Source organism: Papaver somniferum, chromosome 8 (genome assembly GCF_003573695.1).
Source record: "Papaver somniferum cultivar HN1 chromosome 8, ASM357369v1, whole genome shotgun sequence".
NCBI lineage: Eukaryota > Viridiplantae > Streptophyta > Magnoliopsida > Ranunculales > Papaveraceae > Papaver > Papaver somniferum.
The window spans coordinates 9,311,993-9,329,601 of record NC_039365.1 but is presented as its reverse complement, the minus strand read 5'-3'; the positions used below and the strand labels follow the sequence as shown (position 1 = coordinate 9,329,601).

The 17,609-nt window shown below is 34.3% G+C and overlaps 1 protein-coding gene across 2 annotated transcripts; it reads right to left on the bottom strand.

Moving 5' to 3' along the window:
• Positions 1–8,632: 8,632 nt before the first annotated feature.
• On the bottom strand, positions 8,633–14,959 carry LOC113306001 (ABC transporter G family member 11-like). 2 transcript variants are annotated; one of them, XM_026554991.1, is made up of 7 exons: positions 14,568–14,959; positions 12,645–12,724; positions 10,433–10,897; positions 10,069–10,308; positions 9,689–9,880; positions 9,512–9,598; positions 8,633–9,399 (listed from the first exon to the last, which is right to left on the bottom strand). In XM_026554991.1, exons 1-7 carry the CDS (start codon positions 14,932–14,934, stop codon positions 8,776–8,778), a joined length of 2,055 nt encoding a protein of 684 aa, XP_026410776.1. In that variant the 5' UTR covers positions 14,935–14,959; the 3' UTR covers positions 8,633–8,775. The 2 variants fall into 2 exon arrangements, with proteins under 2 accessions (XP_026410776.1, XP_026410777.1); XM_026554992.1 differs by having other exon boundaries at positions 14,634–14,959.
• Positions 14,960–17,609: the final 2,650 nt, after the last annotated feature.

Genomic DNA, 17,609 nt, shown 5'->3' with positions numbered 1-17,609 from the left:
TTATTTGTATATAAAATATGCCTAGTTTTATTTATTTTTGTCTTAAGATAAGTCCACATTATATAAACCGTCAATTTAAATCATAATTGCTTATCTCGATCATTAAGAATTTTGGTCTTAATGTTATTGTTAGAAGTGTGTGGTCTTCCAACTCAAAACCAATTTGCAATGAGTGGACTGGCTCCACACCTTATATATCAAGATCTAGGCTAAAGAGTTAGTTATGTGGGACTATTTTATAGTTTCTCTAACATGCTCCCACTCCACGTGTAGGGCGGAGATTAAGCCACGACAATGTGGACCGATGTATGGGTGGACGGGCAGCCCTTTGGATCTACTTCTCATTCCACTCTCATACGGGCCTAGCTCTGATACCATGTTATAAGTGTGTGGGCTTCCAACTCAAAACCAATTGGAAATGAGTGGAGTGTTCCACACCTTATATATTAATATCTAGGCTAAGGAGTTAGCTATGTGGGACTATTTTATAGTTTCTCCAACATGCTCCCCCTCCACGTGTAGGGCGGAGATTAAGCCACTACAATGTGGGCCGCTGTACGGGTGGACGGGCAGCCCTTTGGGTCTACTTCTCATTCCACTCTCATACGGGACTAGCTCTGATACCATGATAGAAGTGTGTGGACTTCCAAATCAAAACCAATTGGCAATGAGTGGAGTGGCACTACACCATATATATTGGATCCAGTCTAAGGAGTTAAGCTATGTGGGACTATTTTAGTTCTCTAACATGCCCCCTCCACGTGTAAGTCTCTGTGAGTCCTCTACATCGTGGACCTGCTGTATGGTTGCCCTTCCTTCTTGGGTCTTACTGGGTCTTATGTCTCATACAGGGCCTAGCTCTGATACCATGTTAGAAGTGTGTGGGCTTCCAACTCAAAACCAATTGGCAATGAATGGAGTGGCTCCACACCTTATATATTAAGATCTAGGCATAGGAGTGAGCTATGTGGGAATATTTTATAGTTTCTCCAACATGATCCCCCTCCACGTGTAGGGCGGAGATTAAGCCACTACAACGTGGACCACTGTACAGGTGGACGAGCATCTCTTTGGGTCTACTTCTCATTCCACTCTCATACGGGTCTAGCTCTGATACCAATTGTTAGATATTTGGTTGAATTTATGATGAAGATTAGAAGGATTTTGATTGATAATGGAGTGGGAAACTAATAGTTTCTACTCACTCTCTTTTCTTTGATTTCTTTCTTCATAATAATTTCTCTCTCTACACATGGTCAATATAAGACCATAGAGATAAGATGACATGTGGACATCTATTGTCCATACAATTCTACTAATAATTATATTCTTACACTCTTATTATATTTGAACATTACATTAACACTCAACAATTATTTTGTTCTCTTGAATATGATATTGTCTATAGTTGAATGATGTCTTTTGTTAAATCGGTTCTACCAACTCGATAATTTGTCCTCAAATTTGAATATTCTTTGGGATGTAATCCACTTGCTCGACTATTAAAGAGTCGGTCGTCTCAAAAGATACATTGCAAATACAATCACATGTATTCCAAAAAAAAATTTGTGGAAGAACTCACAATTTTTTTTATTTGAGTCAGAAAATTTTCATTTCCTTACTTCATCCATGATACTAACGAAATAGTATATGTTGAAGTGTGACAACAAGATAATTACCTTTGGTAATCTACTCAACCTAAAGTAAGTGGTTGACATGTGTAGTGAGAATCTCTTTCCCTGTTGAGATAAAGAAATTTCTCAAATTAAGCTAAATGTAGCAAACCTGAAAACGGAAAGAAACCCCCAAGTAATGAGGGTTAAACGTACTGACTCATATAAAACATGTGAAAAGGGACATACATATCATTAGACAAATATATACTTTTGTCTTCCGTAGTAATAACACCAATACACAAGTATTAACCGAGTATGGGACAACTAAAATGTAATTATAGCTCCCATCATAAACAAAAGAGTTGGAAATGCACCTGGTCGTAGGTGTTCTACAATTACAATTACAATGTATGTATCATAGTAACAACCAATTTTCACATCAACTTTAATGGCAACAAGAACTTTTCCGGGCCAATCGAATATCTTATTGAGTTACACGAGATCCAATGTCTGCACTTATGGAATGAAAAAACGAGACATAAATTCTCTAAATAACTTGAGATATATTTGGTGACACGTAATATATATTCACTCTAAAGTACTTGAGTTGAATCCCACTTTATTACGTAATAAGGGCAAACAACTTATTAAAACTCTCAAGACCCAGGTGTCTAACTCATAGTTGTTTTTCTTCCACTAGCTTAAGGGATTTAAACTAGTTGTTGAACTATTTCCTTATAATGTGACTACGAGGATTGATAATTGAGCGCAGCATTGCTCAAAATTTGTTTTCAAGATAGAACAAAGACATCACAAAATCTCTACATGTACCGAGAGATAATCACAGCTTGTTAAATTCCAAAGTAACCCATGCAAATGGATATCATGTGGAACCTCACAATGATGATAAATTAATTGATTGCATCTTTTATAGTTTCTAATATATTTAGAAGGAAATATTTCTTAGAGAAACTAATGAGTCAATCGAGTGAAATGTAAATCACTATAGTATTTGGATTATTGATTCCGACGATGAAATGTTGGGAATTGACTCATTTAGGCTTTGACATAACCATAAAGGCACTTTGGTTGTGACATGATGTTTCATTAATTTTGAAAGGAATCATACGTACATCATTGTGTTTGAATGGACAAGACAATGGGAAAAAGATATTGACAGAATGCGAAGTAACGGTATATCTCTCAATAAGTGTTCTCTAAAGTACTAGATGCACAACCCCCCTTCCCATTATGCTTTTAGGTAAGAAAGCATATCACTCATTTTTATAAAGTCTTCAGTAAAACAGGATCGAGACCATCCTAAGATGCAAATGGTAAAAATTCCATATTACAAAGAAAACAAAGTGAAATTTAGAAAAATATTCATGCATAATGCGGACCATTAAAGTGACTGATGGATCTGGTGAATGTTTTGACATTTTGGACTAGTTATAGTTCCCAAGAAATTTGCGTTTGAAAACTCCTAGCACATGTTACACAATGCAAAGTGAAAAGGCTAACCACCCTTGTTAATGCTAGAGAATTTACATCAAAAGGAATTTATGAATATTGCATGTTTAGTAGGATCAATAGAGAGCATCTTATACCCAATGCTCTCGCAGAGGCTACCATCAAAGGTTACATATGGTGTCTAAGGAATAGGTTATGCGTACCAACATACTTTTTATTTCTTTGAGGATATGCAATATTACGCGCATCTTTACTTAATTCATTTTAGAACCCAATATTAGTCAACCTTTTTTGCTTACCAGTTGGTAACTGAATTTAATCCTGACATTTGTGTTCTCACGCATTTTTGGTTGCACTATATATGTGTCATTACGAGTCCACATCGTACTATGATGGGTCACGGAAATGATTAAATAATTTTGTTGGATATTTACTCTCAACAATTATCCCCATTTTAAATCCTTTGGCAGGAGATCTCTTACTGCTAGATTTGCAGGTTATCACTTTAATGAGACAGTCTTCCCGTTGTTAGGGAGAGATAAGAAAAAATATTTTCTAAGGGAACGACATGATTGTCGTGATGTGTTCCCACTGTGTCTCATATTGATTCTTGCACTCCATAAATGTAAATGTGAAGTGACAAAGAATAATCAATTTTTAGAATGTACACCGATGTCACTAAAGTGACAAGATCACACATACCAGCTGCAAATATTCCTGCAAGGTTATAAATCCTCAGTATGGGGTACATCATAGACTAAGGTGTTGCAACTACACTTGGTGGAAGTGTAGTTGAGGCCGTGGCTCCATAAAGGAAGATGGAGATACCACCAGGTTCGGTCAATGCTCACCTAGAAAGGAATTAGATAAGTAAGTCACAACCTAATTTGTATCATTAATGAAATCATATCATTTGATTGTCTCTGACTATGTCCATGAATCAATACTGGAGGACGCTCCGAAGTTTTAAATGATTCTATAGAACAATGAAATCCTGACGGATTATGAGAATGCACATGAGTCAATGAAAGGATCATGCGTGCATAGTGATCATATAATCCATAAATAGTTGCTCCAGAAGTAGAGCACAATTAGATAGAACCATGCTTTATTTTGATTAATTTCAAATAAATAACATATTTGGCCGACACAATCCAGGTAGAACTTAGTTTTTTGGAAAATATACGGGTATTTGGTGTGGTAGTGCTAATCAGCCAAGTGTAAAGCCTATTGGACATACATAATTATTTTGTCATAAAGCATAATGAGAAGAAAGTAGTCTTAAAGTACAAAGACTAGCCTTGTGGCGCGAGGTTTCTCACAAAGCCATAGAAGTGTTCTCTTGTAATGAACGTTATAGAGTTCCTCTACTTAGTTAGCTTGGTAGTTTCAAAAGGACTTGAAATGCAACATATGTATGTGGTTGTTACGTATCTCTGAAAGAATCAAGAGATAAAAGATATTTACAAAATTACTTGATAGACTTTTGTTTCCCAAATCAAGTTACTCTAAACCACATAGTGCGTTGACAATTAGATAGAACACTAACTTATAGATTGAAGCAATCAGACGGAAGTGGTATACCCGTCTAAATGGATATTTTATTTGGAGGGGATAGACAAGTAAGTTATTTTTTCTTGCGTATTCACAAGAAAGTACCTAGTTTGGAATTTTAGCTATTTATGTCGACGGTAGAGACATGATGGGTACTCTTGATGTAATAAGAGACCTTAAAAGCTATTTGAAATCCGAATTTGAGATGAAAAATCCAGGAAAAGATCGAGCAATTACTGAGCTTGTGGCATATTATTCCACCAGTTTGCATATTTCTAAAGTTGTTAGGAATTTAAAAAAGACATGCATCCTGATAGCACTCCCAAGATTAGTCGGGGTTCAAATGTAAGTAAATGACCATTTCGTCTAAAGGAAGATGACGAATACGTGTTGGGAGATTAAATTCTCATATCTAAGTACAATAGACGCATTGTTGTACTTAGTATTATAATGTACTCGATTAAATTTTATATCCTCAGGGAACTTGTCAGCTAGATATAGCTCAGCGCCAACGCAACGTCATTGGATTGGTACAATGAATGTAATCATGTACCCAAGAGTAACCATTGACATGAGTTTATTTTATCCCTGCAAAGACATTAAAAGGAATGCTAATGAAAGTGCAATCCAAAATTTGTTGATTATGAAAGAACAATAATCTCTTCTCTAACGAAAGTAATCAGGGGGATATATGGTAGATTATTTTCTAAGTCATTACCAATATTCAGTTTAGAAAAATACATGAGTAAAGGAACTGTCTGGAAAAACTCTGAAAGTAATCAAGGGGAGATGCCGACATCAGGGGGAGGATCCAAGGATATGATGTCGACATATTTTACTTCGAAATTGAAGCCGTGTTATACTGTTTTTCCCTTCGATCGAGAATAGTTTTTCCCAAAGGGTTTTGTTACTCGACAAGGTTTTTAGTGAGACAACACTAAAAACATCAATTATGTTGAACGTTGAAGACATAAAGATCGTGTTGATATTACTGAAAATATTTGAATCAAAGAAGTGAAATGCGAAAGTCTGTTAAGAAACGTAACTTCTAGAATCAACAACAGGGTTTTATAAACGTTCAAGTCACCAAAGTAAAGTGTGATAACTCCTTTTGACTACATTAGACTAATGAAAATTTTCTAACATCAGGGGGAGCATCTAATGGTGTGTTGAACTATTTTCCTTCACCGGGGTTACTTTTTCCCACAGGGTTTTGTTACTCCGTAAGGTTTTCAATGAGACAACAAAAAACACCGGGAATGTAATTTCCCAGCTAAGGTTATTGTCTTTCCCACGAGGATTTTCTGTCTTAGGAGTTGTGAAGAAACTAGTCAACTTCAACAAAGCAAAGTGATCATCTGCAAAAGATCACCTTTTCTTGCATCTTCCACGTTGTACTCTTTTACCTTCGTCAAGGATTTGTCTCACTGGGTTTTTCCTTGTCAAGGTTTTAATGATGTAACGTATACACATCCAACTATGTTCTAAGTTTACTTAATATTGTACTCTTTTTCTTTAGTTCAATTTTTGTCCCTCTGGATTTTTCCTGAAGAAGTTTTAACGAGGCAATTAACTTAGACTAGTCGGTCCTTGAAGATGGTATTGCATGTGATGAACTACGTGTAAAGTACGAGATAACATGTGAAGTACTACATGTGAAAAGTTGTACCAAGGTTTTAACCCACTGGGTTTTTACTTGTCAAAGTTTTAATGAGGCGATTGATTTCGGCACAAGCCGTCAAGGAGAGGACGTCATTTGAAGAAATACATTCAAAGCACTATATGTGAAGCATTATGTATAAAGTTTTGTAATTGAACCGCACAAGGGGGAGTGTTACAGGGCCTACCACACATGGATGTGCGGTCCATCCACTTACCCTTTTATATGTATATACTGTAACCTATGTAATATGGTTACTAATCCCTCTAACAATATATCCTTCTCATTGTCTCTACATCTTCTATCTTCACCTCTAATTCTCCTCAAACAATAGCTAATTTATTGTTATCATTTTTTTACTAACCCCACTACCAAAAATGGTAAACAGTCCCCCGTTACCAAAACATTATACAATCCTTCTCGTTTCTGTACTAACTAAAAATAATACCTTATTGTATTCTATTACGAATGAAATTTATTAGCCCCTCACCATGGAATTTTCACTTTTTAATTATTTATAAGATTATATAAACTTTTTGGTCCCATATCGGGGAGTTCCTCTTCTTAAGTTATATTATTCTATTATATAAAAAAAATTCTCTATTTTTATTAAATCCAAAGGAAAAGGTTACTTTATATTTTAGAGAGATTCAAAGGAAAAATATTTTTTCAATTGTTTTTCTCAAGTGTTTGCGTTTTTCCTTAAGGATTTTTCGGAGTTGCAAAGCTCAAGTTGAGCATCTATTACGTATATGCTAGTGGTAGGTGTAGTAAGATGTTTTATCCTAGAGGTATTCGCTCCGTGGGGCATCATTTTTGGATGTAGTCGGGCGCTAATGTCTTAAGGACAGTGTATTGGACACGTGACTCACTTTGTTTTCCAAGTTTTCCCATGTTGCTATTGCGGAGACCGTACGTTTCGTCAAAACGATCACTTCCATTGTAAAGGAGCTAAGTATCAATAACTTTTGTTTATTTGATTCTTTTTTTGTTTTTGATTATTCCTCCCAGAAATTTTTGCATCCTTTTTAAAATTTGAAAAAAAATGGTTGAAGATGGTTGCCTGGGTAGAGAGATGTGGTTCCAAATGTTGAATTAACAACAAGACTTGAGAATAGAAATTCAATATTGTTTAATGAATCCAATATGAGTTTCTATCAACTAAGAAACATGGTTAATATCAAAGTCGCAGATATATATGACGTATTACCTTTACAGATTATTAAAATCATTCTTACCTTGACAACGTGCAGTCAACAATCAAATTCAAGGTCAATGCCCGTCATCAAAAGTCAAGGATTGCAAGTCGATAACCCATGCCAAAACCCTAAAGGAAGTTTCCAGAAGTTTCTGGATTGCTTGTTGACCAGATCGTTATGGAACACTCCATATGTCTTTTTGGTCAATTTATCACCGGTGAAGTTTATTTCACAAATTAATGTTTATGATCATAGAAACTCTACATTGTAAATAAATGGGATTTGAATCCAAAAAGACACACAAAAATACACTAAGAAATTACATGCCTAGATGGTCAAATATACCTTGATAAAAAATCTAGAAAATGGCAGAAAAACAATTGTATCTAATGCATCAATAAAATCTTTCCATTTGGGATTCGCCCGTGGACTAGGAAACACTTTTTAAACATGTAAAATTTATGTCACCTTTATCCGTCTTTAAGTTGTGTTTATGAATACTTTATATCATCACCATCAAAGCAAATGTTTGAAGCAAGATTATTTTTTTCCAAGCAAACATTATAAGGAATCTGGGAGGAATTAGATCTAGGATGAGAAGATTAAGCTTCCATCACCACCTCCTCGACCAACAATGTCAATTAACGAAATTCTTGACAAGTAGGAAAAAAAGAAAAATGGAAATAAAAGAGAAATAACGATGAACTGTTGAAACCTTGGAACTTGAAAGCAATTTACACGAGTATTACAAGGAAAGACTTTTATATAAACATTGGATATTTTTTGATTGATAATCCTGAAATATAATGTGTTTTCTTTTTATGACCCGTGTTTGATAACATAAAATTAGACAGAAGTAGATATTTTCCCATAGCTCGGATTTCATAATTCCATTCCATAAATTTATTTTTTGTCAATTGTATGGTGTGTGATAGAATATACGTTTTATACAATAATTGATGTCTTATGTATTTGGTTTGCTTTTTCTTTGTTTCATCTAACAAAATGTTACTACGAATTATTTATTTATTTTTCAAAATGGCCAATCAATCTTTATATATTTTGCGCCTTTATGAAATAGATGTTCATGCGAAGAAGATCCAACAATTTCCATCATTCAGTTGAATAATACCAATTCATATGTTGCGTAATATAATCATGTTACATTATACTTACATTAATATCATGCAATAACAAAAACTTATACTTTAATTGAAGTGTATTTATTCATGTATACTGGAAAGCGTTAATGGCATGATCAGATCATTATGTTTGCTTATGTTATACATCTAAAGGTTGGTAGTATTGGTTTAATTTTTTCAGAAATCTTGATAATGCTAAAGAATATTAGTCTATACAAAACCACCATTCCAAATAGAATAACCATATCAATCCATTTTGAGTAACTCATAGGCATATGCCATATTGTTACTAAAATTTCTTCACCAGTAATAGTTGATGAGACACTTCCTTGATTCTTAGGAAAACTTAATCCTTCAAATTCATTCTTGTAGAGTCCTTCAATTGCATACCTATGAAATGCAATATAATAAATTGGGTATTTCCAGAAAAGATTTGGAAGTTCATCCGGTAGTCTATAGAACCCAGCATTTAGCATCATAATAGCTTGAATTCCTGCTCCTATTATTATACCCATAAGATAATTAGGAACCATAGTAGCCACGACCATCATTAAGCTCTCGACTAATATTACTGATATGAACATTACTAGAACAAAGAAAAAAAAATGCTCGACTCCTTTTTGAAGACCAACTAAGTAATAAGCAATAGCTCCAGGTATTAAGGTGTTTACAAGCAAGTAAGGTATAGAGGAAAGTGTATTCGCAATTACGAAGGCTGCAACACCGTAATGCCCGTTTAACCTTTCTCGGCCAAATATCTGATATTAAAAAGACAAAAACCATATATAGGATCAATAATAACATTATATATACAGAAAAAAATATCTTCAAGGTACTTAATGAAGTTTACAAAACGAAGAAATGTAGTACCATCAAATCCTCTGTGAAAGAAGGAAATCCACCAATTGACATGAAAGTTAATAATGTAGCTACAAACATAAGCATTGAACCTCTAGCCTGCAAAATGGACAACCAATTTATGTTGCATTATGCATATTAATTTAGTTTTAGTTATATGTAAATTTTTTGAAGTTGCTCTTTATTTACCTGTATCGAACCAAAATTGTGGCCAATGTCATAGAATATCGTACCAAGACAAATAGATACTAAAACATAGACTCCAAGACGTAACCAGTAGTAACCTAAATCACGATACATGTTCACAAATGACCTTCTTGTTAGGACAAAAGACTGCGTGAAGAAATTAGCTTGATTTCCTTTCTCAAGTACCCTCCCTTCCTGTAGAATTTTAAAAAAATTAGTATGCCAAAGGTGCATCTAATAAGATTCATAGTCGCAAAAAGATGATTAAAGGTGGCTCCGATACTCGATTTCATATTTACTACCTAAACACGTTTGGTTTTGAATTTTCACTATCATTTACAGGTCTCCTTTGAAAATTTTTTTTGACAAAATCTCATGCTTACCTTGTTTGATATTTCAGATACTCGATGTTTTACTAGTAGAAAGAACTGAGATGACTTGTATGAGTCCACTAATATGTTGATTGCTTCATCTGTAGTTGCTTGTTTGTTTCCCACAAAACCTTGCTCAATATCCACATTTTTGATAAGACTTACTTTATCAAAGTCCTTATTAATTGTTCTCAGGTAATGATCTGATGGGTTTCTCATTGTTGGGCAAGGGAATCCACTAAATGTGAAAAACTATAATCAAATACCAAAAATCAATAACTATCATAAACATTTATGGAATTGGTTACTAAAAGCATGAACGTAAAAAAATTTAAGAGACTTTCTCGTAGATGAAATCAGATAATTAGCTAGTTACCTCATATGCTGCAGAAGTTGGTCCAAAGTAAATTGTTCTGCCATAAGAAAGTAGACAAACGTTATGGAAGAGATCAAAAACTTCACTGCTTGGTTGGTGAATGGACGCAATAACTGTCATTCCACATTGTTGCGTGAGGTTCACAATCCTGTCCATGACATGATAAGATGCTGCACTGTCGAGACCACTTGTGGGTTCGTCTAGAAAGAGAAGTTTTGGACGTGTTAAAATCTCTATACAAATGCTTACTCTTCGTTTTTGTCCTCCACTAAGTCCTTTACTGCTCCACCCTCCAATTCTTGTGTTCATTTCTTCTTGTAATCCCATTTCTCTTATTGTTTTTTCTGCTCTCTCTTTCTTTTCAGAACTTGTCATGGATTTAGGTAGTTGGAGCATAGCAGAGTAGTAAACATATTCTTTAACCGTTAACGTTGTTGTGAGTGCGTCATCTTGAGTGACATAAGCCTATAGATATCAGATAAAAAAAGTTCACTGAAAGTTATTATGTTGTGATAACAAAGTATCCATATGTAACTTCTTAGTGTCAAAAATATATATACATACAGATATAAAGGTGTAAAATGTGACTTGTTGGCACATTTATGATATACAATATGCTAAAGTTTGGCCACATCACGACATCTACGTGATCTTAGACAACACAACACATTGTGTGCTTTGTATGCTTTTCCAAGCTATCACACATTTAGCCCAACACAACATACACCATACATATAGGCACGGGAAGAACATAGCACACCAAGAAGCATGACACAACACACTGATAAAGCACATCACAAAGCTAGTAAACATGCCATAATCCATATATATTTTACAAAATATTTCTATTGTAGTCAAATACTGACCATTTACACTACTACGCTGACTAAATTCTATCGACGATACGTACAAATAATATCAACATTTGATTCATCGAAATTTACAAGACAACTACATATATATTGCAAAAATGTCATTTTTTACGTTCATTTGCTAATTAAATTGACGACTGGTGCAAATATTATCGTGTAAATTCATACCTTTATTGCCAACACCAGGATTATAGCATAAGGTAGTAAACATAATATGCAAATTTTTTATTAGTCTTTTTATATTGAGGGAGGATCCGAGGACAATCTTATATGGACACTAACCATACAAGATTGAACCAATTTTTCTATAGAGTCCAAATGACAGTGATTTTGATCCCAATATTTTGGCGATATGTTCCTATTATTAAACTCTATATTCCTACCAAAAATGAGCGCACCTCAATATACCAAATCTCACAATCTAATCATTTTAATTTCAACTGTTGATTCTCAAAATGGTAGATGGTGGTGTTATAGTCTCGGATTTTGCTCATTTTTGGTAAGACCACTACAAGAAACTTAACCTATTGCAACACCCAATGGTTATGACGTAAATCCCTACTAGTACTGCGATAACCTATGTAGCAATAAGTCTATTGTTGTACCCACACTTTATTGGTGCAGCAAGAGATTATATTTTTTTTTGCCACACTCTTTTCATACTGTTGCTACAGTTGTGTGGCAAGAGTTTCATTTTGCAGCAACAAATTATAGCTTTTAAATACAGTTTAAAAGTACTGTGATTAGAAATTTGCTTTTACAACACCTACATTGAAGGTGTGAAAATATATAATGTAGCAATAGGTATATATATATTCTTGTAGTGGACTCTAAAGTTTAATAAGAGAGATATATCATCAAAATATTGAGTTCAAATTCATTGTCATTTGGATTCTAAAGAAAAATTGGTTCAATTTTGTACGGATAGAGTCCATATAAGATTGTCAATGGATCCTCCTTATATACTGTTAAAGTTATCTAAAATAAATAATTTAAATTACATACTAATATTTAGAAGATATCGATCCCTTTGAGAAATATAAATTAAGTATGCTTAACCTACCAACACAACACAACATGGTTATTCATTTTTTTCTCTTTCCTTTTCTTTGAAGCAGTTATTCGTGTGCCGTACTACATACTGTGTCATGAGTCTCATGACAAGCTTTTAAATGAAAAAAAATTAAAAAAAAAATCAATCGAGACAGCAAGACATGTGACACGCCTAACATACTCGGCCATGTGCCTTGCCAACAATCTTTACACCTCTAATCGATGGGTCAGTGTACGGGTAAAATGATTACTAATGACATTAGACAAAAAAGTGTTTTGTTTTTTACCGACGTTCCAAATGCCGATGCTTGCTTTCGACCATTTACTTTAATTGACCCCGATTGTTCAGTGTTCGATGCGAGTCTTCCTGTAATTAACCGAATTAAATCAGTCAATTAATAAATATTCCAACCCTAATTATCAAAATTAATAAGCCAGTTAATCTGCTATACACTCTATTATTCTTGTTTGGGCTAGTCATATTAATCTAACGCAAAAACCATCAGATTGTGATCCCCAATTTTAATTTGCAAACTTCGGAACTAGCCAGGAGATTTTCCTATTATTACAAAATTAATTGCCAAATCAATTATCACTATAAAAAACAAAATATCAAGGCCGACGTTGGTAATATTTTTTTTTTCAAACGTGCTTTTATAAAGAAAAATATATTTATAGTAATAGTTTTTCAATTTAGTATTTGGTAAAGTTTTTGCAAAGTGTTTTTTATATAAAGAACCAAAAATTTGTAACTTTTGAAAGTAGGCGAGAAGGAGTTTTTAAAAGTTTCAAAAACGATCATGTACTACCCTAATTTCATATCTTAGTTTCTTTTTCTATCCCTATTTTATACCAAGGTTTTTAAATCGTGAAACAGCGTGAATCGCTTTTTGTTTTTAAGAATGGAATCATATATGCAAAATCGTGAATGAAATTTGAATCATATGTTTGTGTATAATAATATTTAAATAAGTGAAATTAATGATTAATATCATATATTTTTCCAAGTTTTACATACATAAATTGTAAACAAATGTGTTGATAATCACGAAATGAGCGGTGGCTAAGTGATCGCAATATTACTTAACTGCCATAAGGTCCCATGTTCGAAAGACTATCAATCTCGTATCTCTATCTAACTATCTATGTATCTCATAAAGAAGACTATCAATCTCGTATCTCTCAGGCCAGGTTAGGTTCATGGCCTCCGAAGACTTTTATCTCATCTATCTATCTTATATCTCTCGGGTCGAGTTCGAGTCCTCAAACTTTCTTTTGCAAATTGTTTTAAAAAATACACATGCTTCAGCTGGACTTCAGTCATGAAGCGTATACTAATCCAAGTCTTTGATGAAACACTTCACTGCTGGGCTTCGACAAGTTTTCTCATTGATTGACTCGACTCGTACGAGTCTAAAAATACGTTGTATACCATCAATTTTTAATTCTCTATATTTTATTCGTTTGAACTTTAAACTAGCTCTATAGTATTTTAATAATTCTTTTTTAATTCATCGACAACAAAAATAAAAATAGGAGCAAATATTAAAAAGTTATTCAACTTTACTCTGAGGTTTTGTTTGAAAATTATGTTTATAGTTAGAAGCAGCAAAGAAAAATAATAACTTTTCACAATAATAATAGTTAGTAAATTTAATATTATATATGTTTATTAAGGAAAAAAATAATAAGAATAAAACTATTTTAAAGAGATATGTTTGTTTTTGTCATTTTCTACGATAATAATAGATGAATAATTTATCAAACACAATTTAATCATTTCTTAACCAACTTTAATTATTAGTTTATATTATATCAAACGTTGAATTACTTTTTTTACACACTGCATCACAACAATGCACAACTGAAAGGCGTTTTTACAAAACTCACATAGTACCAATCTAAGCCTAACATACAGTTTGGATTCCAGTAAAAGGTCTTCATTTGTTCAAGAACACAATAACGGTCCTGACAGTCAATTTTAGCCTCTGCATATAGAGGCCGGTATTGGTCACATGCGGAGTAATGCTGCTACGAGTTACAGTTGTTTCTAAAACAATTGGCAGTGGTACAAACGGTTTATATCATATTCGACACCAATGTTTTGTAAGGCCAGTGACGTCTATAACCAAGGTTAACTATTTCCAGACCCTTGAGTTGGCAGGAAAAGAAAACCATCTTAGTTGGCTAGAATTTTGCGAGTAAATTACCTGCTAATGCGTCAAGAAGAGTTGATTTTCCAGAACCAGAAGGACCCATAATAGCCAAGATCTCACCTGGTTGAGCATACCCATTAAGCCCTTCAAGTAGAGCTCTACCATTGTTGTTGTTGCCACTTCTACCACTTCCTGATGAAGGTACAGTTACCCATAAATCATCCCATGTCAATGAAACCCCAGCTGCTGCACAAGAAGAATTAGGGGGGTCACTAAATCCTCTTTGCTGCTCATTTGAAGCTGTCCATGGTGATTCCATCTCCATTGTTGAACATGTTCCATTACTAAGAAGTGGTAAAGGTGATTTACTTGGGCTTAGACTTGGTATATATCTTGGCACATTATCGTTTGCTGCAGCCATCTACACGAGAACTTGTTTTGAGATGATGATATGAATCTAATCTGTGATGCAATTATCCAACTATCATTTTTATAGTTGGTGCTATTAAGAAAAGTCTATCTGTATTGCAATGAGAGGACAGCTGTGCGGTATTTTTCCTCTTGCCTTGTGTCATGTGGTCATTAATTTTGTCAAGGTATATGTCGCTACTGTAACAATAAAACACTCAAAGAAAAATGTTAGAAGAAAAATGAGAAATTTCTGGAAGGTAAATAAACACTCAAATGGACAGCACACAGAAGACGGAGTCACGTGTTCAACACGCTGTTCTTAACACGATAATTGACCGGTACGCCTCAAGAATGAGTGATGCTTATACCCTGTGGTCAAGTCGTATCCAGGATAAAACTGCCCGTTGCAAGCACTGTTAGCACTACAATACTTGCCCACTCTTACGACCTCAACAGCAATTGCGCACAGAATGAAACAGAGGACCACACAGGGGGAGAAGACGAAAAGAAGAGGATAGTAGCTCTTCTGGACACAAGTTGAAATGAAAAATGTGATCGGTTTATATAGGGTAGAAGTGAGAGAGGTCTCATTAACGCGCATTAAATCAATTAGAATTAATTCCAAACGGTTTAAAACGTTCATGCATCACATAATATCGATCTAAAACGTTCATGCATCATAATGTCGATATAAAACGTTCATGCATCATAAAGTTAATATAAAACGTTCATGCATCATAATGTCGCCCAAAGATTTATTTTTGTTTGAAATCTTTTAAGTATTAATTCAAAAATTCAAAAGAAGTTTTGCCAAAAAAGGTAAGTCTTGACCCACACCCACACCCACACCCGAGCCCGGCCCGTCCCGTCCGCACGGACGGCGTGCGTGAAAATGTGTGATTGCACCAACTAGCCCATTTCCTAAGTCCTCTCCCTCGCACAAAAGTGCTAATGCCCCAAGGGTCACTCTAATATCAAAAAATTCAATACTTTTGGAGAGGTATCATCTTTAATTTTCCCTATATGGGACTAAAGGTTCATTCACAAATAGTGAAAATGAGCTAGTGTCCTTAGAGCATCCACAGTGGGAGAGTATAACCAAATTTATGGGATGAGATCGTAACACAGTGGGACGGAGTAAAGATCAAATTTGGACCAAAGATCAAATTTCAGACCAAATATGGTCGCGACCAAATCCCAAATTCTAATATAGTCGGGCGTAAATTTAAAGTACGCTTGTTGCTGGGCGTAAATTTAAAGTACGCTTGTTAACGGGCGGAGATTTAAATTACGCCCGATGAAATTTTAATTAAATAAAAAAAAAAAAAGAGTGAGGCGGACTTTTAAAGTCCGCCTGTTAAAATTTGCGAAGAGAGGGGCGGACTTTTAAAGTCCGCCTGATGGAATTTTAGTGAGGCGGACTTTTAAAATTTATAAAGGATGGGGCGGACTTTTAAAGTCCGCCTGATGGAATTTTAATGGGGCGGACTTTTAAAGTCCGCCTGACCAAATTTTAATCATGTACCGTTGCGTCACACCACGGACTAAACCCAAATTTTGGTCTTTTTTTTGATCTTTAATCTTTGGTTTTGATCGCACCACTGCAGTTGCTCTTAGTGACCAATGGATCCTAAATTCCAATCCCACCAAGACCAAAAACCAAACTATTGTATAAATTCATTTTCTCTAACAGTATAGTCAAGGTGAAAAACTAAATATTGAGCTGAGAAAATAACTTGAATGAAAGCGTAGTTACAGCAATCATGGTAATCGAGAAATCACGTTAGTTTCTCGATCAGGCCAAATGAGGAAAAATTTCTATGGCGTACAATCATTTTTGTGTAAATGGTGAGCAATCATTTTTTAAAGTCATGGACAGAAATTATAAGGAGCAGGTACATATTAAAAACTAGATAACCACTAACCAGTCGTTGGACATGTATAATAACTAGTCATGGACAGAAATGATAAGGTGCCTTGTGATAAGGGGCAGATACATATTAAAAACTTGATAACTGTCGTTGGACATGGAAAATAACTAGTCATTGACAGAAATTATTAGGTGCAGCTACACATTAAAAATTAGATAATAGATAATTCTTTTTTTTTCTCTCTTTTTTTGGGAAACATCTTGATCTTTGTAACTGAATTCACCAATTCTATATACATCAAAAATGAGAACAATAAAACTTTAAATAGATTTTGTATTACAGATGAAACTGATAAGTAGTTTGAGACTATTGAAATTTCTCTTCTCTATTAAGAGTAAAATCTTTGAGAGAGTGATCGGCCCAGTTCATCGTTACCACATTTTTTGTTGGCATTGATTTTAACAAAATTATAGAACCACGACTAGTTCCGATAAATCTCCCTCCATGATATGTTTGATGTGATTGCACAAAGAAAACGCCTAACAGCCATCGATCTTTATTGGACGACAATAGCCATTAGGGACGAAGATCAAATCCCTTAAAGATCTTTTTCTTAATAATCCTACTACACATAACTGTACGCAACCACGACCACTGGCGACGACCATTATAACATGTTTGATGGGTGTGAACACATATTTATCAAAAACGCGTAATATAAAAAAAAACGCATTTCTTTTTATGTATTAATCATTTTAACGGGTGTCAAACAGTTAAACAAAAAAAAAGAAAAAGAACTATGATTTTATTTTCT